Source organism: Ascaphus truei, chromosome 5 (assembly GCF_040206685.1).
Source record: "Ascaphus truei isolate aAscTru1 chromosome 5, aAscTru1.hap1, whole genome shotgun sequence".
Taxonomy (NCBI): Eukaryota; Metazoa; Chordata; class Amphibia; order Anura; family Ascaphidae; genus Ascaphus; species Ascaphus truei.
Window position 1 is genome coordinate 273,313,725 of NC_134487.1, and position 26,706 is coordinate 273,340,430.

Sequence of the window (26,706 nt, forward strand, 5' to 3'; positions counted from 1 at the left end):
GCAGTCTCAGTGCCTGGGACTGAATAAACCAGGCCCAGCCTGTTTAAAGGAACAGTACGTGACGCCTCCTCATTTTAACCTACCCTAAAAGACCGTGTTCTAACCGTCCCGGACAAGCGGCGGAGCCCGGAGTAAGCTGTTTGTCACAATATATATACACAGAAAGATTTTACCAGATGGGGTCCGGGAAAAACAAGACAGCACACAGCGTCCCTGAGGAAGGTCACACTTTGATGACCGAAACACACACTTTAATCACCGTTGGATGCAGTGCCATGTATTTGTCTTGAATACAATATCCCTGGCTGTGTGCTGTCTCGTTTTTCCCGGACCCCCATCTGGTAAAATCTTTCTGTGTATGTGCACATATGGGACAAGCATCAGTGGATTATTTGTTTACAGTGTGGCAACTGCCCCTTGTTCTTGTGTGTATATATATATATATACAGGCAGTCCTCTGTTATCCGACACAATGCGTTACTCAAAATGGCGTTGGATAGCGAAACGTTGTAAAGCGAAACACGTTTTCCCATAGGAACACTGTTTAAATGAAAGGTTCCGTTCCTGAAGGCATTTTTAATGCTAAAATACACAAAATATTTTACGCAGACATTAAGATATGCAGCATACACATACATTATATAGTGCATATACTGTATTATATATATATATAATATAACATAATATTTAAAATAATATAAAAATATTATATATTATATAGTATAATATAGTATAATATATTATATACACAAACAACTTTGCAAAGCATCGTAAGAGCGTTGGATAAGCTGTTTTGGCGTTGTAAAAATGAACATAGGGCGTTAGATAAGCCGTTTTGGCGTTGTAAAAATGAACATAGGTATGCATTGCATAGCGTTGGATAAGCCATTCGTTGTATAACGAAGCGTTGTAAAACGAGGACTGCATATATATATATATATATATATATATATATATATATATATATATGTATGTATATATGTATATGTATATGTGTATATGTATATATGTATATATATATATATATATGTGTGTGTAACGGGTATTCCCCCCCCCCAATCGCAGATCTGATGTGGGTGCAAGGAACATACGGTGTTACCATAGGTGTGGTGCTTTACCTGTTGGCTCGCAGGAGGGCTGAGCTTCCGCCACGGGGAACCTGGGGCAATTATACTAGGGGTAACCACTTACTCAATTCAGCGCCTCCACCTGCGATGGCTCCCACCAGAGGGGGAGTGGTTCCTCGCAGGACAATACAATAATCACATACACGGGAATATATATATTAACGAGTGACTTTACTAACAAGCAATATAACATATCACGCAATACCTTTATATAACCTGTGTCCCTCTCTAGAGGAGACACCTACGGCGTCGCGCAGGACGCTTCCCCAACACCAGGTGATCCCACCCAGTGTCCCGAGAATCCCACCCAATGTCCCGCACTCTTGGAGAGAACGTGGGTGACTGCGCAGTCACAGTTACACTAAGGGGCCCGTTGGTGCACTCCGTTACTCGGATCAGCAACTGGCTTCGCAAAGGGTCAGACGTGTGATGAATCCGTCTGATCCTCCAACCGAACTCCTTTGTACGCAGACCGCCAGGGCGGTCTCCCTCTGGAATAGTCTCTGCGGACCCCAACGTGGGTCCGAACCGCTTCACAGGAACCGCAGCGTCCGCTGAGTCCCTAACTAACACTTGGTACTAACGTGACAGGAACCCTAACCTAGGGCCTGTCCCTGTGGTACCGCAACCTAAAGTGGCTTTGGGGAAAACTCCTAGAGGCCTACCGGGATTAATAACCTGCCCCACTCCCCTAACTCTTCCCAGCCTTGACTGTACTTACTAAGACCTAACGAGTCCCAGCGCATACAGCAGCAAGCTGTAGCTCACTGGATGCTGCAGCCAACGTGCTGCGCAACAAGGTGCCTGCCTGTCAGACCTCACAGCACTAACAGCCGTGACTCTGACAAGGCAGCACTCTACACTAAGGGCAGCGTCCCTATCTTGGGCCTCCCTAAGCATTTACCCACTAAACTAGTGGGGAGTTGGGGCCTACCTGGGGTGCAGGTACCTATATGGGGCAGGAGCTGCACTCGCTCCCCGCACCCTTCCTTCCCTCACAGCTCCCTGACTCCAACTCTCTGTAACCTTCCTTTCCCAGCTCCCACTAATGTAAGTGGCAGGGTCCCTAACCTGAGGGCTGTCCCTGGCAACACTCACCTTACCGGGGAGCTGAGCTATCTCGGGCCCTGGGGGTGCTGGCCTAGTACAGGGAGTCCCTGACTCCTGTACCCTACCTCCTTCCCTGGGCTGCTCCGGTCTCTCACTGCCCAACGTGCTGCAACTGACAAAAACCCTGTCTGTCTGCACACAACATTGTTGCAACTCTGCAGCATGAGAATCTGCCAGCTCTATTGGCTTCAATGCTGCCTGTGACAAGGGTGAAAGTGCAGTCCCCAGAGGCTGCTGGGAATTGTAGTCCTTGGCAAAGCTCTTTTCTATGGGGACCGCGTGCGCGATCTTTACTGCGCATGGGCGAAGCTCGCGCCAAAACCAAGAGGGCGGTGCCCGCCGGGAGAAGTCGCTGTCCCCTTCCCCCACTGCCACAGGGGTAAGGCAGGGGGCAAAGGAAAATCAGGGGAACCGGGGGTGACCCCCTTACACTCTCCCCCTGGTGAAAATCCAACATCCCCGCTTGGGGAACGACGTCACTCGGCACAATTTTTATATAATCAAAATGCAGTGCATAGAAAATACAACTTATCATTTCGACTTTACATAACAGGGTACATGGCATATCACACACAGTAATACACGAAGCCAGCTGAGTGTTAGCTGCTTGCTGAGACCATTTGTGGGGTGCCCCTAACTTATCATGTGGGGGTACCTCACTTTTGCATCCGTGAGCTTCCCCCGGAAAATTCTCTTGAAGAGCACACTCTGGGGTGACAGTCACCGGTTCCTCGCTACTTCCTCCCCCTGGTGGAAGGAATAGCACAGTGTCCTTTAACCAGGCCTTTACCCGGCCATCCGCGGCATGGATGTGGTAGGCCAGGAGGCCGGGACCTTTCCCGTGGTCCACTACCTGGCGAATGAGGCGCTCCTTTTTGGGCTTAAAGGAGGCCAGTCTCCTTGAATCTTTCCCTACACAGTCCTTGTCCCTACGAACTTGCGAGGCTTCCACTGGGAAGCGAGAAATGGATAACGTCTCTTTTCTCAAAGTCTCTGTTTCACCCTGCAAGGGGTAAAGGGTTGATACCTTACCACTGCGGTGATTCCTGGTGGCCAACAGGTCCTCGGGGACGCAGTCAGTTCCCACCTCAGCTGTCTTGGGACATGTCCACAACACTTCTGGGACAGTCCACTCACTGGCTTGAAACTCGGGAGCGTTGGATCCCAGTCCTGGGACCATTTGAGTCGGAGCGCACGGGCTCACACTCGGTTCACGTGTGCTGACACCTGGATGTCCAGCTACATTCTTCTGCTCTGCATGAACGGTAGTTGGAGCATTTTTCACGGTCACCTCCACTGGAGTCTGTGGGGAGCAAGGGGGTTCCTTTCCACTCTGCTGGCTTGCGATGGGTTTCTCTTCATCTGGAACGATAGGCGGTAGGTACTGGTCCACTCGTACTGCGGGACAGCTATCTTCTAGGGGGGACACCTCCGCCAGGACGCGATGTCGAGTGGAGCCATTCGCCCTGGTGTCCAGACTTAAGAAGCTATCGTGCTCCGCGGTCACCTGGAGGCTCACACCCAACACCCCTGGGGCAGTCAACTCACCCTTGTCTTCATTAGCAGGTACTGATCCCACGCCTGGGACCGATGGTACCTCTGTAGGCCGGACTGGCCGTTGTAGGGCACACGGGCCCACAGCATCTGGATGTACTGCAACTGAGGTAGGTGATTCTTTGTCTCCAACTTCACTGGGGTGTTCCGCCGGCTGGCGCATCACCACGAGTGGCTGGTCGCTGGAATCACTGAAAGAAGATGGGAGTACAGACACCTTACCCTGTGATTCCTCTGTCTCCTCTGTATTACTGCTGGGGTGGTTCGCCGGTAGGCGTATCGCCACCGATGGTTCGTCCTTTTCCATACCTGGCTGGGCCTCAGTTCTTCCCGCTTGGTTGCAACGGGGAACTAGGGCAGCCTTGTCTGTCAGCTCCTCCACCGCTGTGGTTGAGGTAGAGCAGTTAACAACATCTTCATCTCTGGGTTCTGCCATCTGAGATTCCTGCTTGGGATCTGGGACTGTAGACTGCAGCAGCACAGGCTTTAGAAACTGTGCTCCGCAACAAGCACACTTGGGACCCCAGGTCGGTTTGCCACCTGGGAAGTCACACTGGTCACAAACACATCTTATGCACCCGTCATCAGCCACCACTGCCACCCGCCATTCTATTGGTAGCCTAAAGGGGTTAAAGTCCATACCACCAGATAGATTCAAATCCTTTTGTAGGCACGGGCACAGAAGAAAGGGTATTTTCCCTCCTTTTGTCCTCCATGCTCCATACAACTGCGGGTGTGTTTCTCTACATTCTGTACTGTCTTTAGTGGGAACAGCGGTTGCTGATCGCTGTTCACAGAGCTGGCTCCCCCTGGTGGACTGTAAAGGAGGGGCACGCTCTATCACTGAGTGGGTCTGGCTCTGCACTGAGTCACTCACATTGCGGGGGCGGAGCTCTGGTTTTCCCGCCAGTCCTGGGCAGATTTTTGCAACACAAGTTAGTGCAGGCTTGCAGTCAGCAGCACATGTGCTCTCCTGCTTTGGCGGGAGACGCCATTTTAGGTGTGACTCCCTTGATGAGGGAGCCTCCATTTTGATCACAGGTCGGGTAATCTCACTAAGGCTCTCTGAGTATGCAAGAGGGTAGCCTTCTGGTGGGGCCTCTGGGAAATGCAAGGTCAGGGGGACATTTTCCCGGCATATTTCCTGATCTGTTACTAGCCATAGTCTACAACACTGGTCAGTGGGGTCGTACCGGTGCTCTATCCTCTTCCACCCTTGGTCTATGCCCAGGAGTCTCCCTAGGGCCTCACAAATTTCCCTCAACTTCACGGCACTACTGGGAACATCCCCTACTACTAGCACATGTCGCGGGGATACTTCTGTCCTCTTGGTTCGTTCGTGGGCCTCATGGCTTGCAGGCCCAAACATGGTGAAAAAATCTAAATTGGCCAATTTGGAAAAAATGAAAACAGGGCACCCCAGGTCTATCTCAGCAGCGCCTCCAAATGTAACGGGTATCCCCCCCCCCCCAATCGCAGATCTGATGTGGGTGCAAGGAACATACGGTGTTACCATAGGTGTGGTGCATTACCTGTTGGCTCGCAGGAGGGCTGAGCTTCCGCCACGGGGAACCTGGGGAAATTATACGAGGGGTAACCACTTACTCAATTCAGCGCCTCCACCTGCGATGGCTCCCACCAGAGGGGGAGTGGTTCCTCGCAGGACAATACAATAATCACATACACGGGAATATATATATTAACGAGTGACTTTACTAACAAGCAATATAACATATCACGCAATACCTTTATATAACCTGTGTCCCTCTCTAGAGGAGACACCTACGGCGTCGCGCAGGACGCTTCCCCAACACCAGGTGATCCCACCCAGTGTCCCGAGAATCCCACCCAATGTCCCGCACTCTTGGAGAGAACGTGGGTGACTGCGCAGTCACAGTTACACTAAGGGGCCCGTTGGTGCACTTATGACTGTATGGTACCTGCCGAGCACTCCGGTACTCGGATCAGCAACTGGCTTCGCAAAGGGTCAGACGTGTGATGAATCCGTCTGATCCTCCAACCGAACTCCTTTGTACGCAGACCGCCAGGGCGGTCTCCCTCTGGAATAGTCTCTGCAACCCCGCCTTTCCCCATTATCACCCAGCATACAGCACTTCCACTGCAGCAAGGGATTCTGGGAAATGACATGCAAATGAGCACACAGTGTCACTTTTTGCCTCAATAACCATTTTTAACATGGATGCTGGGTGATAATGGGGAAAGGCGGGGTTGCAGACCTGCCTAAGACATGCAGATGAGCATACAGCTATATTTGCATATTTGCTTTCCTGTGGGGGGTTTTTGTCACTTTTTTCACTCACCATAACTTAACTCAGTATTATGGTTTAGTCTATCCCATAGCCTCTCTTGCATTCCCAGTAAAATCAACCCCACACTGATGAGACCCATCAAGGTCGAAACAGCTGTCTGTGGGTGGTTTTCTGGGTATGCACCTTAACCCTGGCTGTGCTCAAAGCTGTGACCATGCAGCAAGCTTAAGCCTATAGGGAACCATGTTAAAAATGGTTATTGAGGCAAAAAGTGACACTGTGTGCTCATTTGCATGTCATTTCCCAGAATCCCTTGCTGCAGTGGAAGTGCTGTATGCTGGGTGATAATGGGGAAAGACCTGCCTAAGACATGCAGATGAGCATACAGCTATGTGTGTGTGTGTGTGTGTGTATATATATATATATATATATATCACGCAATCACGCATGTGACGTAGCAAATAAAGGGAACCTATTTTCATGTTGCAAATGTTAGAGGGCCTGTGCTTTCTATGTGTAAATACAATTGCATGCCCATAGGGCTACTGTGGAGGGTCTCCAGACATCTATTTTTACTGGGTTTGAGACCCTGTTTAGCCTCTGCAATCAGCAGAGTAATCATTGCACAAGTGGAAAAGCAATATATCTGCACATTTGCTATGTGCTTCCTTCCCACTCTGCACCTAGAATGAAAGTCATGTTTGCTTTGTTGCTGTTTCAATAAAGACTGTACAAAAAAAAAGGCCAAGGAGGAAATGAACTTCATTTCCCAACATACCCTGAGCACACGAGGCACCGGAAGTAGTGCTGCTGAAGCATGTGGTTAGTGGAGGTTTAGAGGTAGTGTGGGGGAGTAGCACATCCATTCACCGGCACTACCTGGGGCAGAGACAGCATGGAGAACACAGAGTTGTCTCTGCTGTCCCTCATTCACCAGCATCTCCTGCATCTTGGATATTACAAGGCAGCCAGAGAGCTGCAGCTGCAGAGTAGGAAGGTATACATACTAAAGTAGTGAAGACAGATCTGTGTGGTGCAATTATGGCACATATAATACAAATTGTGTGTGTGTGTTTATATAATGTGTGTTTATATAATGTGTGTTTATATAATGTGTGTTTATATAATGTGTGTCAGTAACATGTTAAAGCTGAGATATATATTATATATCATCTTCAACATGTTGTTCACAAATTTTTTATTGCATCCTCATTTTACCTTTTGTCTTTATCTTTTGATATGCCTTGTAATCCAATTGAGTACCATTTTTGTCCAGCATTGGTCATTTCTTATAATATATTTGAATAGTACTTTAATCGTGTGTGTGTGTGTATATATATAATATCTCAAATGGAAATATTACTGTATGCTCATTTGCATGTCTTAGGCTTTGGTCCGGCGGCGCGCTCGTTACTCACCAGCAGGGGTATCCTCCCGAGCCGGTCCCAGTCCCCCCTCACTACACGGCTCACTACGCGCTGTGACGCGTCAGCCGGCAGGGGATGCAAGAGAATTGCGGTGACGAGTGCGCTGGTGAGCCTATCAGGGGCTGGAGTTGTCAGAGCTTTCCCCACCTCCAAAAGGTAGGGGGGGAAGTGTGTGTGTGTGTGTTGAAGGAGGGATGGACCAGCGGAGGGAGGGATCAGCACGGAGAGGGGGGGAGCTGCTTACCTTCCAGTCGGCAGCAGCACCCTCCTTCTGCCCGGGAGACCGACCCCCATTGCAGCCATTCGCTAGAGGGGGGGGGAGTAGCACGGAGAGCAGCAGAGGCCATGTGGGGGGTCCCTCCTGCAGCCCGGGAGACCCCCGCGGCAGCCCTCTGCTCAGACCACGCCCCACGGCCGCCGCTCCCTACAGACCGCAGATCGCGGTCAAGTGCCTCTCCACGCACCGCCTGTCTGCAGTGCGGGCGCGTGGTCTGAGGCAGCGGGGCCGTAGCCCATAGCAGGGGAAGCCGCGCGAGTGCTCCGCCCCTACATCCTCAATGAGGAGGCTTGTGCGAGCGTTCGCAGGCGTTGGAATTTTCAGCCGACAGCAGAGCCTGTTTCTCAGCGCGCTGTCGGTTGAAAACCTCCAATCACAGCAAAGCAGCGTCAATGTCACGGCGCTTTGACGTCGGTGCGTCGAGGGCTATTGGCCCAGCGATGTCACTGCCCCGCCTCCCGATCGTGCACGCTGGCTCGCCTGCCAGTCCATGGGATCGCTTCTGACCGGGCAGGCCTATGGACGCAGCCTTAGACAGGTCTGCAACCCTGCTTTTCACCATTATCACCCAGCACTTCCACTGCAGCAAGGGATTCTGGGAAATTACATGCAAATGAGCACACAGTGCCACCTTTTTCTTCAAAACCATTTAACATGGTCCCCTATAATATTGAGAAATGTCCATTTGTTTCAGATTGTGATATCTTTTTGAGGGACCAACATTTCAGTTCTTCGTATATGAAATCATAGTGTATTGAGCTTTCAAAACAAGTTACCTGCACTGAGAAATAAGAGCAGAGGTGGGCATAGTCATGGAATGCTCTCTTTGCCACCCCCTCCGCTGGACTAAGCGGCACTGCCGTGTTGTGATGTGGCGGTGACTGACATCAGTCAGCATTGCAACACAGGCACCAGGGTTGAATTTTTCTACCCCTTTTGTACAGAAGAAGAAACCTATTCAGTTTTGAAAGCTCTGTACCCTATAATTATCTGTTTTATTGTATACCAGGCTTGGGGGAAATCATGTGCACATAACTTGTGGCGCCTAGCGTTTTTGAGCAATGCTATTCTGTGTGTGCAGCTGCAGTGATGACTGACCAGACGGTCACCGCCATGACCGGAAAACCGCGCCCCATCATGCTTTGCGCTTGTGATCACAAAGCAGCATGGGGCCTGTTTTTACCGTTTCCCATGGTGTCTCACAGGTCAGTCGTTACTGCAGTCACTTAATTGTGTGCTCTGTCACTCCATTCTTTCTGCCAGTAATTGCCAGTAGGAGGTGGCCTATGATAGTGTCGAGGTGTGCCAGCCTGTCGCACTCTTCTACACAACAGGCGGAGGAGCGGCACCAGCATACTCAACAACCTCACACTCCACAAGCTTTAGGCTCCTAGAAATTCTGTCTGGCTCCTAGGTTTTGCACTTTTGTGTCCCCAGTGTGCACAGTATAGTGGCAGTACTACACAAAACCTTTAGCAGCTGTTATCTTGTATGGTATTTAGGACTTTGTGTTCTGCTGCATTGATGCACACAAGTTTAAAAGACCACTATAGGTCTCTTTCGATTTGATGTCGGAGGTTTAATAAACTCGCCACCACCATCCATTGATAAATATCTCGCTGACACCTGTACTGGAATAGAAGTTTGAGACGTTGCATGCATTAAAATTAATTGTTACGGTGCTTGATTCTTTAGACTGTGTCCACAGCTGTTTGGAAGGTTTACGATGTATTTGCTTTATAATCACAATTTTGGAAATTTGTTATCAAAACAGACCCTGCATATTAAAATATTGAAGTCAACGTTTAGATTTGTAGATGGCGTGTAGGTTCTCCGTGCCAAAGCTGGGATTCGCAAATTGCCGGTGCGGTGTATTCCTGGCGGCCTTCCCAGATCCGACATTAACTGCCATTGACTTGCATAGCAGTCACAGTGCCAATCCCCCGCGCATCCCATCGCTCCACATAGACTGCAGATCGCGGCTTTTACCCGTGCACGCCCCACCAGGCAGTCAGACGCGCGTGCCGCCGTGGCCACTGGGGCCTTAGCCTTATGGGTTATGTTTTGTAGGCACTACTGAAGCAACAATGACATGATGGGGGCACTCATCTCTTAGGTGGAAAGGCATGAAGTCTGTTTGCCTTCTCAAGTTAATCTACAGTATGTTTAACTTAAAGAGCCTTCTTTTTCTTTTCCCTGTAGACCTTTTCTTCACAAAGCGTTTCGCTGCAGGATATCTACACAGACTGGACTCAGTAAGTGAGAGGTGTTTGAGTGAAACGTGTCGGGGTGCCGGAAATGGCAGCATTTAAGAGCTTCTGATTTACTCCGCCACATTTATGTACATTTGGGTCGACCTGGTAAGCCCTGAGCTGTACATTTTACGTATGAAATCTTCATTCACAGCTACTCGGCTCTAAAGTTGGGTATGCAAGGTGGATCTGAATGACTACTCCCAGTTTGATCTTGTACTGGGAATTAAGGACAAACCAGTGTATGCAGTTAAGGGACAACACATACATTGTAGTTTCGGGTTGGAGCACAAATGTCTGAGAAGAGAATCTGTTACCCTAAAGCGCTTACACTACAGGGGTGCGTTCATTTTTATTTAATTGAACATTGCCAGCTGTTGCGTGAAATGTGTTGGTGCCGCAACAGGAGAGAAATAAGCATGTTGCATGCTATAAATGTGAGGCACGTGAAACAATATAGCCACTGTGTGGAAGATTTGTGGTGGTTTTGTGGGTGAGGCTACTGAAGGGATTTCTCGGTGAGTGGGTCTTCAGTGAAGCAGTGAAGAGTTGGGATTAGGTGTTCCTGGCAAGCGGTGATAAAGGCGTTCCACACATTTCTACATGAGCACACTAAAGGCAAATGAAGCAGAAGGAGTTAGCGGTGTTCACAGAGCCCAGGGTATTGTACGAGCCAGAGATTGGAAGCGAGATGCAGAGAAGAAAAAAGGGAGAGCACATTTTAAACAAATGTAGTGAGAGCACTGGAGGAATAAGCCAACAACCGCGACATGCAGTAACTATGTAATGGCCAAGTGCATGATGGGAAGCGCACACGTTTCCTGTAAAATCGTATAACTTTTGCGTATCGTCTGCAGGCGCCAAGGAAGTGGCAAGAAAAGGAAAGCTAGCAAGGCAAATCATGACACGGCGATCAAGAAACCACGAGTGCCGGACCCGGTGAGCAGCTCGGAAACTTCTGAGGAAGAAGATAAAGGAAAGGGAGGAGCAGCGATAGGCAAGTTTGACAGATTATGTGATTCGGCCTCTTTAAAGGAGTAATCCATGAGGGCGATATAAAAAATTAAAATGATAATTTAACATAGGTTTGAAGCAGGGGATCTCCGGAGCTGGACGTCATTAATTTCAGCGGGGACCCCCTGCTTGCCAAGATACAGACCTCCAAAGGGGGTGCCCCTATCTCCTGCAAGTTTTAAGCTACCGCGTACCGAGGGCCAATAGGAAACCGCGCCGGATTAAGTCACGGCTTCCTTACTGGCCCGTTGGGCGCGGGAGCTTTGAAAAGCCGCCATTATGTGATCCCTGCTGGCGGGGCAGCTACTAGTACCCCCGTAGAGGTAAGTGTCTTTGGAAGCAGGGGTTCTCTGGAGATGAAATTAATGGGGTTCAGTGCCGCAGACCCCTCGCTTCATACCTAGGTTTAAAAAAAAATATGTTCTTGCTTGGATTGTTCCTTTAAAGTTTGTTGTGTTTTTGTTTTTCTCTTCCTAAGACAGTAGTTATGTAATTATTTTTTGGTTGAGTTCAATAAGGCGAAGTTTATAGTCGCAGAGCCATGAACATGGAATATTCCCACCCTTTATATGCCTGGAGAAGCTCTGAGACTAGATAAATAAAATGGGATTACAATGTAACGTTCTTGCTGTCTCATTGGTTATTTTAAGACACTGATCTAAATATGATGCTTGGTTCAGGCGATATAAGCTTTTGAAATGTGAAGTGTCTCGGAGGTTAAGATGGAGCCCTTGCCAGAGCCCAGTGCTGTCTAAGGCCTCGCTTATAGTCCCAGCGACGTTGCGTCAAAACAAATGCATTGAATCCGTCGCGAGCGTTTGTAGTAGGAGCGGCACGACTGCTTGGTTGCGATTACTGGAAGTCAATTCAATTGATTTTTTTTCAGCGACCGCAGCATGGCGTCGCCGGGACTATAAGCGCGACCTAAAGGTCACCATGGTCAGAAGCTAGAGATTAAAAACAAAAAACTTTTCTTAAAAGTGCAGGACTTGCTCGGGAGGAAAGATAATGAGTTAAACTCGTAAAGGATTCTGGGAGGAGGGGGAAGGATCGCTGCTTTAATGGAACAGTTGCCCATTATATGTTTTGCTGCCTGTATGCACAAATATCCACCTTTTATATTTGCCACTGCACTTTGCACCACGTGGTAGGAAGAGACAGGACTCAGAGTTGTTTTTCTCTTGACGGCTGTTATTGTGGTTTCATTGCCTGAAACTGGCTGTAGCCCACGGCCTCTTGCTTTGCTCGTTCCATCTTGGCTTTTGCTTAGAATGTATTTCTCTTCTCCAGCTGCCAAGTTAATTCCCGCAAAAGGAGCCCCGAAGTTAGGAAGCGCCGAGAACAAGAAGAATGCAGAGAAACAGGCGGCCAAGGTAATGTGATTTCCGGGAAACCCTTATCTACCTTTTCAAGTGGCTGTACCAGGGGTGGGCAATTCCAGTCCTCAAAGGCCACCAACAGGTCAGGTTTTAAGGGTATCCCTGCTTCAGCACTGGTGGCTCAATCAGTGTCTGTCATTGACAGCCACCTGTGCTGAAGCAGGGATATCCTGAAGACCTGGCAGGTGGTACTTGAGGACTGGAGTTGGCCACCCCTGCCCTAGTACCATAACAATTTGACCACTGGTTAGAAAGTGCGTAGCTTGATCCTCAAGGTGTGAAGTCGTTGAAATCTGCCTGATCATTACAGAACCTTTCTTATTACTAATACAAGAAGCACCCTGGGGTGCCAAAAGGGAAGGCCGTAGGAATACGAAAGGACCGCTAAAGAAATATACTTCTAAACCCGTCTTGGACTCTCGTGCCATAGAAGAATATTTCACGTGCTGGAAAATGCTTGAGTCCCTTTTCGTGTGATTGGAGCCGGTCTCTCCTCTAGCACGGGGAAGGCCGCGTCCATAGTCTGCACATGCCGCAAAGAAAAGGGTGTACCTCCAAAGAGGACGGCCATAGAGCGTGCAACAGAGCGGCCGATTTGATCAAAACGATTTGATTTTGTCGCCCGACGGCCGGGGGCGCGGTTCAGCCAATGAGTGCGAACCACTCGCGTGACGTCACGGGCACATCTCCCCCGTCGCGTCTCTTCCACGTTGCACAGGCCACGGATCGCCTCTGCAGCAGGCACGTGCAACGCCATGCGCCCGGTCGCGCGCGCCTACTATATCCGAGGCCGAATAGGCTCCGAAGCTGCTATGGCCAGCGCTGTCAAGTGGCGTTTTTCTTGCAAGCGTCTTATTCGTTCCCACGTGGGATATGGATGAAGGCAACGGAGTTCTGAGCCGCCGATGTTGTGCCTGCAGATTGGGGAGCCGTGGTGTGCAGCTGCTGCCGCATTGCAGCGCCTTTGCTATAATGCAGTGTATATGAAAGCATTTTGATCCAGCTTTTTGCCTTCAGCACCTGTGAAGAATTTTAAAATCTGTTGGACTCATTTGACTTTTAGATGTGCGAAGCCGTGATTTGCAATGTCTCGGTTTTTCAAGCAGTGAAGGAGTTTTTATTTTACACTCAGATGTGTTCATGAGATTATCAAATCTGCACAGCAAACAGTTCTGCTTTTTTATTTTATTTTTGTAAATCTACATTTCACACTGACTCACACTGATACCCTACATTGTGTTAATCTTCTGATGTTTTGTATTTGGTGCATAGCCTCGTGGTTTTATTTTACCAATAATAATCATTTCCTCTGGGGGGGGGTGGGGGGTTAAAGAAGCAATTCATGCTTTTTTAATTTTTTTGTATTCAGTTTAACATAGGTTTGAAGCAGGGGGTCTCCAGAGCTGAACCCCATTAATGTCAGCTCTGGGGGACACTCTGCTTCCTGACATACAGAAGGAGTGGCTCAGTCAGTAAAGTAAAGATATTGACAAATACTTCTTCAGAATTGCTCAACAATTGCAATTATTTCTACACTCTTAAGGAACGTTACACAGGGAGAAGGAGCAGCTCAGTGACTGGCACCGAGTTTGAAGCAGAGGAACCTGGTTCAATTCCCGGTGTGGGCTCCTTGTGACCTTGGGCAAGTCACTTTATCTCCCTATCAGGCACCAAAAAAAAACATAGATTGTAAGCTCTATGGGGCAGGGACTGTGTCTGCAAAATGTCTCTGTAAAGCTCTACGTAAATAATTAGCAGCGCTATACAAGAACAAACTGTTATTATCCCTGCTAGTGGAGTGACTACAGAGGTAAGTATCTCAGGGGTCCAGCTCCAGAGACCCCCCTACTTCAATATGTTAAAAAAAAAAAACAATCCTAATTGCCAGCTTGGATTGCGGCTTTAAATTAAGATGGAACATTGCAGTTATCTCATCATGGCATTGAAGGAGTGTATGACCTTAAGTTCATTCTCACTAGGAAGCTAAATATTTACTTTTTTTTTTTTTTTTATCAATTTTAAGTTAAAATCGTCATTGAAATGTTATGCATCATAGTGGAGTTTATCACAGAGGCTAAAGTGCATTGAGTTAATTACGAACTGATCTGGCTTCTGTTTATTGACAATATCCACAAACTGTGTGTATATTAAATATATCACGCACAGATGTTTGTACGTTTAGGTGTGTACTCTATGCAGTAAACCTTTTTACTTGTGCCAGTGTCTTCCATGAAAAGCCGGAGCCATCTGAAGGAATGTGTTTATATTTTTTAACGTTGTAGGTAAAAACAGCCAGCGCAGCTGGAAAAACCATGAATTCTGTGACTAAAGCAAAAAACACGCCAGAAATGACTTCCACGCCTAGACAGGAAAAAGCTGCAGCTCTGCACACACGGGCACCAGCTGCAGTCATGCCAGAGAGCAGCGAGACATCAGACAGTGACGAGGAGAAGACAATTCCTAAGACTGCCCCACTGCCAGGTGAGAAATAGCTGCAAACAGAGCGGCTCTGTGGGGGGTTGCACCATACTATGATCTCTGAAACCTGGCTCAAATTTGGCTTTGGAGCAATTTCTTTACTAAACAAAATATTAAATCACTTTGCACATCGGGTGATTAACCAATGTTGTCAAACAAGTAACGTAAGACCATCCTTTTACCCCCGTCTTAGTTTGCATTTGTTCTAATCCTGCCCAGGCCATCTGTTATTAGAAAACAGATAATGTGTTTGGGTACAGCGTGCTTGCAGGCGGTTTGATGTGTTTACCATATCCTTATTGCAGCCACATTGAAACCTGACCTGGGCTTAGCAGAGAGCAGCGACGACTCATCCAGTTCTGATTCTGAAATGGATACAGTGGTACAGGTAAGAGAGCTGGAATGGGATATTCAAATAACGTTGTTATTGATTGTCCAAATACACCTAAGTAAAGCTAGCTCCGTTTTCCTATTGATCATATTTTGTGTTCAGTGAAGGTTAAACGTATCTTGATTTTTATTGGGTTATACGAAGGCCAACACCGTGGGATTTTAGAGGGCCCCCCAAGACTGCAGAGCCTGTGTGTTTTGTGGTCTACTGCTTTTGTGTCAACTCTTGGGTAAGCACTGGGATTCGAGTCACTTTGATCCCACCGATCATTGTTTCTTTCCGTACTTACGTTTATATTGTGGCGGTAGGTGAAAGAGATTTGTAGTAGGCTGATTGTGGATAGAGGAAGCTAGCACCCAAGTTGCTGGCTCTGGGTTATAGAGTCCTTATTGTCAGCTGTTTTCACCTCCCAGGTAGAAAACATTTGCGGTTTCCATAATTGAGCAGTGATTGTGTACAGTTGTGTTTTATTATTTTTTTTTTATAGTTTTTTTCTTTTCTTCTAGTGCAGTAAAATCATGGCTAGTAATAATGTTGATTTCCGTTCTAAACGTATCGCATATTGATGTGCATTATTTAATATTGCTGTATTTTATTCAACTGAAAAAACACTGCTCTAGTTTTACTGTATAGCAATCTTAAATCCTATCTGCAATCCACGTATTTCCTTTACACTGACCCAGATGTCTTGTATTTAAGGCACCTAAGGCCAAGGGTGGGAAGTCTGAAGTTGCCAAGAGTTCCCCAGCAACACCAGCTTCTGGCAAGTTGGCTCAGGGCAAAGCAGCATCCAATGGAAAAGTTGCGACCCCAGCCAAAGCTACTGTGAAACCAGCTGCAAACGAAAGCTCAAAGACCAGCGACTCGGCAGACATTGCGAAGACTGTCAAGCAGGTGAGAACACAATCATGTCGAGAGACCTGCCGGAATTTATCTGTATGCACTGTTCACGCCAAAGGTTCATTCCGTTTCTAAATCAAATATACAAATGTGTGAGCGCTGAATTTATTTATAAAATGTTTTACCAGGAAACAATACATTTACCTCCTTGTTTTTCAAATATGTCCGAGGCACAGTGTTATAGTGACAATACATAGTTACATTAAATAGAGGTTATACATGTAATTTACAGATATTTAGAGCAGGGGTGCGCAAACGGGAGGGGGCAGTATTTTTGAAGGGGGGGTGCGGCGGTTGCAGAGGCCCCGCGCTCTTCCCCAAGGCATTCACATTAAATGCCGGGGATCCCGTGACGCCTCTGCAACGTCCCTTACCTTGTCTTCTGTGATTTGACGTTGTGTGACCTGGCGGCGTCATTTGACGTCGAAGACAAGGTGAGCAGGTAAGGGGGCGCAGCGGGGCAAGTTTGCGCTCCCCTGATTTAGAGAATGATTATGGGTGCTTGTAACGGAAACAGGCAAGATTAAAATGAGGCTGACTGTTCTCATTCATTACATGTACAATGTATTAGACTGAGATAGTTACTACTACTATGTGATTGTAAAATACAGCTTTTCAGTTTCTATTGACGTGTAGTTATAACAGGGCGGTACATAGATACATGTTTTTGGCAATTCCAGAAAGCCCCAGCGTCACAGGCCAAAGCAGCCGCAACTGCTACTAAGGTTACTACTGCACTAACTGCGTCACAGACCAAAGCGGCAAAGATTGCAGCCTCGGCTAAAGCTCGGGCTGTGACCGCAGCAGCACCCACATCACCCCAGATCGGCGTTACAAAGGGGGACGTCCCTGGAGCAGTATGTACAGCGACGGCCGAGAGCAGCGACACCTCCGGTAGTGAGGAGGATGACGACCAGGTAACATTTAATTAAAGTGCAGTTATATGGAGCAATACCTACACCGAACAGTACAGAACTGTATCTCCTGTTGATAACCTTAGAAGGCTTAGATATTTTTATATACAGACAATACAAAACAATCTATAGCGCTAAAAAAACACTTGTTTATATCCATGAAAAAAGATGCTGCTGAAGGGATTGTTTCTTAGTCCATTTTGATTGTAGAAAACGGGGGGGGGGAAACCCAGCACAAAAAATAAAAAATCGGAAAAATATGTTGAAAAAAAATAAATAGTCTTAATAGTTATTATAATTTCTGTGATTTTGAAAAATGAAGTATTGCACTCGCTTGTAGTGTATAATATAGGCATTGATTCAATGAATTTATGGGAAAACAAACTGAGCACTCACAGCACAATATGTAACATATAGAACTTTAAATTTTAGTCAAGATGGTTATAAAAATGCTTGCAATGTATCAATTCTTTACTGCATTGAATGTAAGACTTGGTGACTGACCTATCAGTGTGTTGCTGGGTAGAGTCCCTTTTTCCCACGTGTACCCGTCTTGATGTTGGCACTGACGTCACTCCCTCACTGCGTCTCTAAGGCTGGGATTATGGTGCCGGCGTCGCTGCGTGCTCGCGCCCGGCAAGCACTCTGCTGTATTTTGTTATGGGAGCTGCCGGCAAAGTAGCGCGTTGAAGCGGCTGCTGCGTGACGTCGGTGCACGTGAGCTGGTTCAGCCAATGAGGGCGAACCAGCTCGGTTCCGCCACCGCAACGTGTCTACAATCTCCTGAAGCCAAGTTCACAAATCGCTTGGGCTGCAGGAGTGCGCGCGGCGGTGTGCTCGTTCGCGGCCGCGCAGGGACTATAATCCCAGCCTAACTAGTTTCTCCCAAGTCCTCGCCCAACGCGTTTCACAAGATAAATTTGCTTCCTCAGAGGCTCTGAGTTTTTTTTTTTTTTTTTTTTCTCCTAGATATTTCTGTTCCTCTTTATGGTTGCCAAACCTGCTTTGGCACAAAAACACTAATGGTATATTTAAATCCTGAGCCTGGTGATCTTTCTGAAGATTTGTAAAACTGCTGCATGTTGTCTTGTGTGACTTGCATATCGCTCCTTTCTTAGGTCTACCTCTTTTGGTTGCAGATGTTGATACCGACTCCCAAACCTGCAGCACCATCGCCTGCCATAGCAAAGGTCAAAGTGCAGACCCCAGCTTCTATAGCAGCGGCGGGCAGCGGCTCAGAGAGCAGCGAGTCTGAGAGTGAAGAGGAGCCCGGAGGACAGGTACAGAAGGCAGGACATTGCAGGAATAACCATAGCCTTCTCTAGCACAGCAGATCAAGATGCCATAAATACTGCCCTCCTGGGGTACCTTCAACTAAATACAAAGGGTCTAGGGTGGTGCACTCACATGAAGTGTTCAATTATAACAAGAAAACAATAAATACACAGATATAGTGACAGAGAAAATAATCGGCCAACTTCTTAATGTGATAAATGAAAAAGAACAAAACCCCAAAGTGTGTGAATCGGGGCCCTTTTGTTCAGCCAGTCTTTTCCATAAATAGTGACTTCAGTGAAAATATAATATAAAGTGAATTAAAGCCCATGGTGATACCGACTCCCAAACCTGCGGCACCATCGCCTGCCACAGCAAAGGGCAAAGTGCAGACCCCAGCAAAAGCTTCTAAGGCTGCGTCCATAGAGGGGGGGGGGAGCAGTGCTGAACCGCGCGCGATCGGGAGGCGGGCAGTGACGCCGCTGGGCCAATAGCCCGCGACGCACCGACAAAGTCACGGCGCCGTGACATTGACGCTGCTTCGCGCTGATTGGATGTTTTCAGCCGACAGCGTGCTGAAAAACAGCTTTGGCTGTCGGCTGAAAAATCCAACTCAGCACGCCTGCGGACGCTCGCGTGAGCCCCCTCAAGACATTCTCATTGAGGATGCCGGGGCTCAGCGCGGAGCGTCCGCTCGGCTCCGTGCTGCTTTTCCTTCTATGGACGCAGCCTTAAGCAGCGGCGGGCAGCGGCTCCACTCAACCTTGGATAAGAAACCATTTCAAAGTTTCTTCAGGTATAGGGATTCTTCCAAGCTGTCCTCCGCTGCCTTTTTTCTTAGAAGACTACCTATACCTTCAACTAAGTCACCATCCAAATGGCTGATTTTAAATATACAGTACAGTACAACAGTAAACATTTAAACAGTACAAAAAAAAACAGCATTCAAAAGGCACTCTGTTGGCTTCTTAAGGATGGGGCTCCAGGTTCAGTTGGGATGAGCAGTACATGTTTTTGGAACAGGTTGCCACTTTGCCTGCACGTTGCTTACAGCTGCACTTTTATTTGTCATCAGTTTGTCACTTCCTTCACCTGTAATAGCCTTTTAATATTTTGTGTTTGCACAGCAGTGTACTAATGGCAACCAAGATCAAGGGGCTTTGACTTCAAAATATCTTATATCTAAGGGATCTGCTACCCTTGTACGTCTCTTATTAGGGCTTGGTTTTAAATGCTGAGTAATGCAGCCGAAACATTTAGGGGAAAGATGGGACGCATAACACAACATTTATGTATTTTATTTCCGGTTGTAAAGATGTTAAACTGAAACGTAACAGGGATCTGAATTCCCCTAGCGGACTTTCCATATGGTTTTACAGGCATACTGCTTACCTTCCTCCTCCCATACCAAGCAATGTCATTGCATAAGACACATTTCTCATAAATAGGCCTGTCAAGTGTCTTATCGGGTGGCACCTGTTGGTGCCATGTTTGCGGAATGGGGACCGACTTGGGAAACCTGTCTGACGTGGCTGTACTTTGTCTTTGGTCTCTAGTGTCTGATTTTTCACGTTTGTTCTTCTACATTACTTTTGCAGCATAAGGCAGTGGCAGCGCTGGTCCATGCACCACCAGGAACGGCACTTAGTAAGTCAACATGGACTACTCCATTCAAGATGAAAACCGAGACGTTAGAGGCTAAAGTTTCTACTACAACAAACCCAGCAGAGGATGACGGCTCGGAGAGCAGCGACTCGTCAGACAGTGAGGAGGAGGTGCCAGTAGCCCAGGTATAGCTTATAGCACATTGCAGTGAGTGGCCCAGTCACCGGTCTGGCCATGTTAAAAACACAAGACGCAGTAATCAAACTACCACACGTGCAGCCAGTCGAAAGCACCAGGGCCCATTAACTAACAGTGTTCCCTACATTGCCATTTGTGGGTAAGAGGAAAAGTGGCCGGATGTCTAGCAGACGAGCCTGTAACGCTCCCAGTTTGCCATTGCTAAATCCCTGAAATTGCATGACGGACAGCAGGCTGCCTATGATATGACTGATATGTCTTAAAATACAAATCTATGATCGAGCACTCACAATGGAAAAAAAAAATCAATGACTGGAGCATGAAGTACCTAGGGCAGTATAATCTAGGGTAAAGTACCCTAGGGCAGTATAGTCTAGGGTAAAGCAACCTCTAGGGTAAAGTACCCTAGGGCAGTATAATCTAGGGTAAAGTACCCTAGGGCAGTATAATCTAAGGTAAAGCAACCTCTAGGGTAAAGTACCCTAGGGCAGTATAATCTAGGGTGTCTGCAGCAGAGCAGTGATTTAATTTGATGTTCGTGGCCCGTATTGTTGTCCCTGCTAACTTTCTAGTGTTTTTTAGATTTGAACACTTCACGAGGGGATCCAACATGTGTTAAAACATTCTATGCTGAATGACTGGGAATGTTTGTGGACCTTTCTGAGACGTGAATGTGTTTTTAAAATTTTCAACACACATGAAAGAAACGAATCATTCTCTGTCAGCAATGAGTGTCAGGCTGTGCTATTAAAAGCTAATTTCTCGCCTGGTTTATTATTTTTCCCCACCAACAATGCGATTCCGGCCGTCCCTGTGAAGGTCGCAACACCCAAGAAAGCTGCTACGGTTAAAGCACCAGCAGCAAAGGCTGTAGCTGGCCGGGCAGTGGTTCCAGCACCCGTTGTGAAGAAGCCAGAGGTGGCTGACGATACAGAGAGCAGCGCTTCATCTGATAGCGAAGAGGAACCCACAGGGCAGGTACAGTTAATGAATAACAAAGCATTTGAAGCCGCAGTTGAGGGAGAAAAACACATAATGCAACTCCTACTCATTTTTGGGTCACGGGGCGGCTAACTCCAGTCTTAAAGACACCCCCCCCCCCCAACAGGTTTTAAGGATCTTCCCGCTTCAGCACAGGTGGCTCAGTCAACGGCTGAGGAGTTGGCCACTTGCCCGTGATGAGCCTTTCAAGAAAAAGTTATTTTATATGTCTGCCTTCTGCCCTTCTCTTCCCTTAATGCTCCTCTCTTTGGTGATATTAACTTGATATTGTAGAACGGTTATGCAGCATGTTGTATCCCCATGTCTGTATGGTGTCATTAGGTGAAGAACGCCAAGGTTGCTCCAGCGCAGCAGAGCAAAGTGTCTACACCTGCCTCAATCCCTAAGAATACAGCGACGCCAACCGCTTCCCAAGTTAAAGCTGCAAAAGGCCGGGTAACCACTCCAGCCAAGGCTGTGGTTATCAAAGCGCTACCAGGATCAGATAGCTCGGACACCATCGACTCTTCTGACTACGACAAATCACCCTACACGAAGGTACAGAAAAGTCTGTGCAGCAATCAGAACTTATTTGCTCTGTTTTTAATTATTCTATCAAAATCATCTGAATCGGGCATAATGCATTCTGCCACAACTTCACTTTTATGCAAATTTAACTAATTACTTCTGGTGATCTAAAAACGATGGGGTGTATACTACATTACTACAGTATATGCGCTTTCGGCTGAAAATTTCAAATTTATTTATTTTATTAAAGACCAATTGGCCACATCAGTAGATTTAGAATATGCCCCTAAGACTGTATCAGAGCATAAAATAATGCCTGGCAAATCCTGCCTTACTACTCTGCTTTGGTGAGGTCATATGAATGTGTAGTGTTCTGCAATGGCTCCCCAGCTTTATCTAACTTCCACTACCTCCATGTAGTTTATTTTCAGGTTGTGATTCATGTTGGTCAGCTAAAATGTAAGTTAATCAAAAGTGACAACGTAGTGTCATTGAAGAAGAGACCTCTGAGGTTTTGAAAACTCCACTATAATGTAAATCTATCAAGAAGGCTCTATTCGGTCCGCTCAATGGTATCACAACCAGCAAAGAATCTCCAGGACCAATGCAAGTAGTAAAATGTTAAACTGACTATTTTTAGCACAGGATTGGAAACCGGGGTCCCTCAGAATTCAACTATGCTAATTTCAGTTCTGCGCAGCCCCTGGTTATCGAGATACTTAAAGGTGAAGTTACTGGTATTACTTCCTGGCTTGTAAAGGGGATTTAAAGAGGCTTCCTTTTGGCCTGAGATTTGGCAGCCATTTTGTTTCCACTATAGTGCGATTTAAACCATTTTAACTTTACTGGTAATCTCCGGAACCAGCTGGTGTTGAAAACTGCGCTGTTCAGCTCAGGGTGATCTCTGGGTTCCCATGGTGCTGCTTTAAGTGCCACGTAGACCCTCCTCTACTAGAGATGCATCCAACAAAGGTGTTCTTTATTAAAAAAAAATCTTAATTATTAGCCTATGTTAAGAGGGATTGGGTCTTCTGTGTGTTCAGCTCTTGATGATTTTGGTTTGTGTTTTTTTTTTTTTTTTTTTTTTAACTTGTTTCTGCTCTGGTATGTGATTAGTTCTTAATATCTAATCTTCTCTTGTACGAATAGAAATTAAGTGCATCCATGAAAGGCGCAACGAAGGCTCAAACAGCCGAAACTGCAGCGCAGCCGGTCAAGGCGGCCAAAGGGAAAACGAACAGTGCTGCCAACGCTGGTGTGAACATAAAGGCGGCAGCAGCAGCAGATGAGAGCTCAGACAGCAGTGACTCATCCGACAGTGAGGAGGAAGAACCAGCAGCTCAGGTACGGCAGAGACCCTGCATCTCAGGCCCGAGTACATTATAGGCGTGGGGATTCTGGCTTTATTACACAATTGTATTGTAAGGAGATGCAGGCACACAAACTGTGGTTGTTAGATGTGGGTACGTGGCTGCCAGTGCACTGTAAACAGCGGGAGTCAACAGGTCCAAGGATTGGGGACTGTAGATCAGGGAAATGCAGGCACACGTTCTTAAACACAAATATTTATTGGCCAAAAAAAGTCCAATGTTTCGGCAGGGTTGCACTGCGCTGTGAGGGCCTCGGCTTGACAAAGGCAGTGCAACCCTGCCGAAACGTTGGACTCTTGGCTAATAGATGTTTGTGATTTAAGAACGTGTGACTGCATTTTCCTGATCTTTATTACACAATTAACCTCATCACTACAAGAGGCAATGACGTGAATGGGATACAGATACACCATGGGCCTTATTTTATGAGTGCAGTAGTGCAGATCCCAAATCAAGGGGGCTTCCCGTGCAGTAGAGCCGGGGCGGCGCTATCGCACTTTAAAGAGGGAAGGCCCATTGACCGGGAGTTATCAGTGCAGTAACGCGCCCGGATTGGCAATATCTGCCATTGACTTGAATGTTGGGTATCGCCGATTCGGTAGGGAGAGTGCAAATAACACTTGGTTGACTCCCGACCATTGTGACTATAGCGGTTATAGTATTACAGTAGAAAATGATGACTGGAAAGCGCCATCTCAAAGCGGAGATCTGGACGGGGAGGAGACCTACTTGATTTTCAACATCAAAGTATATTGTGAAAAATGTATACAAAAATGGAAATACTTATGTTACATACTTTTTAAAAACACCCCCAGATCTATAATATAGAAAAAGGCTTGCATACGATAAAACTCCCGCATTCACTAATCCCTTTAGAAGAAGGGATTATTCTCATAAGGGAGGCGGGGACATATCCAATTGTTTGCAGAAATTCTTATTTGGTGTATTCCCTTTTTGCCCCTTAGTAAAATATGTATGTTGTAAAACGTGTATTGATCCGCATCTCTGCCAGCAGATGGGTTAACCCAGAGTTGGGCAACTTCAGTCCTCAAGGCCCACCGACTGCTCAGATTTTCAGGATAACCCTGCTTCAGCACAGAGCCACTGATTAAGCCATCTGTGCTGAAGCAGGGATATCCTGAAAACCTGACCTGTCAGTGGCCCTTGAGGACTGGAGTTGGCCACCCCTGGGTTAAACTGTGCTCTTTGGGTGTGCCTGGTGTTTATTCCCTAGTGACTGTATAGTACTACTACTACACCTGCTTCTCTAATCCTTTCCTTGTTCTGATTTGGGGGTTAGAAGGCGGCGCCGGCTGCACAAGTTGCTGTGAAAGCGACACCAAGAAAAGTGTCTCCAAAGCCAGCGGTGACGCCCACAGCATCTAGTATCGGAGCAGCGAAGAGCAAGATCACAGGCCCGGCAGTGGTGAAGCCAACTGCTGCTGACAGCTCCGACAGCAGCGACTCTTCAGACAGCGAGGAGGAGCCCGCAGCTAAGGTCTGTATTATAGTAAGTGCGTGCATGACGTTGCACGTGGCGCAAGCGTTTTGTCTATATAGGCCAAACGATGACGCCCGACTAGGAGGCGTGGCCCTGACGTCACAAGGGTAGATTTTTTTTATTTTTTTCCCCCTGCCTCACTGATTGGCTCACAGTGTCACGTGGCACGGCAGCTGCTCGAAAAGACAAATTTATTTCTTTCCACACAGCTGCCGCGCCAACACTCTCTGCCGTGCGCGCGTCTGCACTAGATACACTGTCATAGGGAAACGGGTATTTGTCGTTGAATCGCTAGCGCGCATGCGCATTTATGATACAGGCCTACGGTACAGCTGGGAGCAGAAAGTGTGCTGCTCATTACCTGGCGCTGTCTTTTTGGGTTGGCAATATCTGCGTTTGATTTGAGTGACTGGTATCGCCGATTCGACAGCAAGAGTGCGAATCGCACTTGGATGACTCACGACCATTGTATCTATAGCGGGTATCGCCTATCATCTCAAAGCAGAGATCAGGACAGGGAGGAGACCAACTTTATTTTCTATATAAAAAAATGGAAATCGTCATGTTACTAACTGTTCAAAAACACCCCTAGCTATATATCTATATCAGAGAATCCAATTGTTTGCACAAACTCATTTGGTCTATTCCCTTTTTGCCCCCTAGTAAAATGTGTGTTGTAAAATGTATAATTAACCCACATCTCTGCCAGTGAATGGGTTAACCCTGAGGTGGTCCATTGACAGGTCAGGATTTCAGGATATCCCTGTTTCAGTACAGGTGGCTCAGTCAAAGACTGCACTGCTTACCCACCTGTGCTGAAGCAGGGATATCCTGAAAACCTGACCTGTCAGTGGCCCTTGAGGACTGGAGTTGGCCACCCCTTTGGGTGTGCCTGGTGTTTGTTCCCTAGTGACTGTATAGTACTACTACTACACCTGCTTCTCTAATCCTTTCCTTGTTCTGATTTGGGGGTTTGAAGGCTGCACAAGTTGCTGTGAAAGCGACACCAGGAAAAGTGTCTCCAAAGCCAGCGGTGACGCCCACAGCATCTATTATCGGAGCAGCGAAGAGCAAGGCCACAGCCCCGGCAGTGGTGAAGCCAACTGCTGCTGACAGCTCCGACAGCAGCGACTCTTCAGACAGCGAGGAGGAGCCCGCAGCTAAGGTCTGTATTATAGTAAGTGCGTGCATGACGTTGCACGTGGCGCAAGCATTTTGTGTGTATATTGCCCAAACGGTGACGCGCGCGACTAGGTGGCGTGGCCATGACGTCACAAGGGTAGATTATTTTTTTTTCCCCTGCCTCACTGATTGTCTCACAGTGTCACGTGGCACGGTATCTGCTCGAAAAGACAAATTTTCTTTGTCTTTCGACACAGCTGCCGCGCCAATGCTCTGCCGTGCGCGCGTCTGCACTAGATAAACTATTTGTCATTGACGCGCTAGCCCGCACGAACTTTTTAGAATGCAGGCCTATGGTACAGCTGGGAACAGAAAGTGTGCTGCTCATTACCTGGCGCTGTCTTTTTGGGTCGGCAATATCTGCTTTTGATTTGAGTGACTGGTATCGCCGATTCGACAGCAACAGTGCGAATCGCACTTGGATGACTCACGACCATTGTATCTATAGCGGGTATCGCCTATTATCTCAAAGCAGAGATCAGGGCGGTGAGGAGACCAACTTTATTTTCTACGTGAAAAAGTTACAAATGTGTAAAAATAAAAAAATAAATGGAAATTCTCATGTTACAAACTATTCAAAAACACCCCTATGTAGATATGTCTATAGATATCTATCAAAAACGAATAGACGATACCGTTCTGTGGCTAACAAAATGCTTTTATTTGTGCGAGCTTTCAAGATACACTGGCCTTCTCTTCCGGCGGTGATACAACGGATAAAGCAAGAGAAGGTTTTTACTTAAAAACAGGGTTTTTACTTAAAAACAGTGCATCTTATAATATATCTGTGACTGAAGCCTATCCCTCCCCCTTTGCAGTATGCAATTTATGACTTATGGTGTTAAATGGTCCGTGTGTGTATATATAAATTTATAAAGCGCCCACAGTGTATACAGCGCTTTACAAAAGGTGTGTTGAGTGGGAGTGTATACCAATGGTGTGGGTAGGTGTAGAAATATAAGAGGGTGTTGCA

The 26,706-nt window shown here is 47.1% G+C and overlaps 1 protein-coding gene across 4 annotated transcripts in view; it reads left to right on the top strand.

The window, feature by feature from the left end:
* The first annotated feature begins 6,853 nt into the window (after positions 1-6,853).
* TCOF1 (treacle ribosome biogenesis factor 1) overlaps positions 6,854-26,706 on the top strand; it is a 48,432-nt gene continuing 28,579 nt past the window's right edge. Inside the window, exons 1-15 of one of the 4 annotated variants that reach the window (XM_075602081.1) lie at positions 6,854-7,058; positions 9,968-10,020; positions 10,875-11,014; positions 12,322-12,404; positions 14,693-14,891; positions 15,194-15,276; positions 15,979-16,173; positions 16,860-17,096; positions 18,212-18,373; positions 19,967-20,158; positions 20,991-21,149; positions 21,495-21,710; positions 22,830-23,024; positions 24,351-24,548; positions 25,531-25,716. In XM_075602081.1, the coding sequence (XP_075458196.1) occupies positions 6,957-7,058; positions 9,968-10,020; positions 10,875-11,014; positions 12,322-12,404; positions 14,693-14,891; positions 15,194-15,276; positions 15,979-16,173; positions 16,860-17,096; positions 18,212-18,373; positions 19,967-20,158; positions 20,991-21,149; positions 21,495-21,710; positions 22,830-23,024; positions 24,351-24,548; positions 25,531-25,716 (2,400 nt within the window). In that variant the 5' untranslated portion in view covers positions 6,854-6,956. Of the gene's footprint in view, positions 7,059-7,536; positions 7,645-9,967; positions 10,021-10,874; positions 11,015-12,321; positions 12,405-14,692; positions 14,892-15,193; positions 15,277-15,978; positions 16,174-16,859; positions 17,097-18,211; positions 18,374-19,966; positions 20,159-20,990; positions 21,150-21,494; positions 21,711-22,829; positions 23,025-24,350; positions 24,549-25,530; positions 25,717-26,706 lie in introns of those variants that run through there. The other 3 variants (XM_075602082.1, XM_075602083.1, XM_075602084.1) reach the window with 3 other exon arrangements.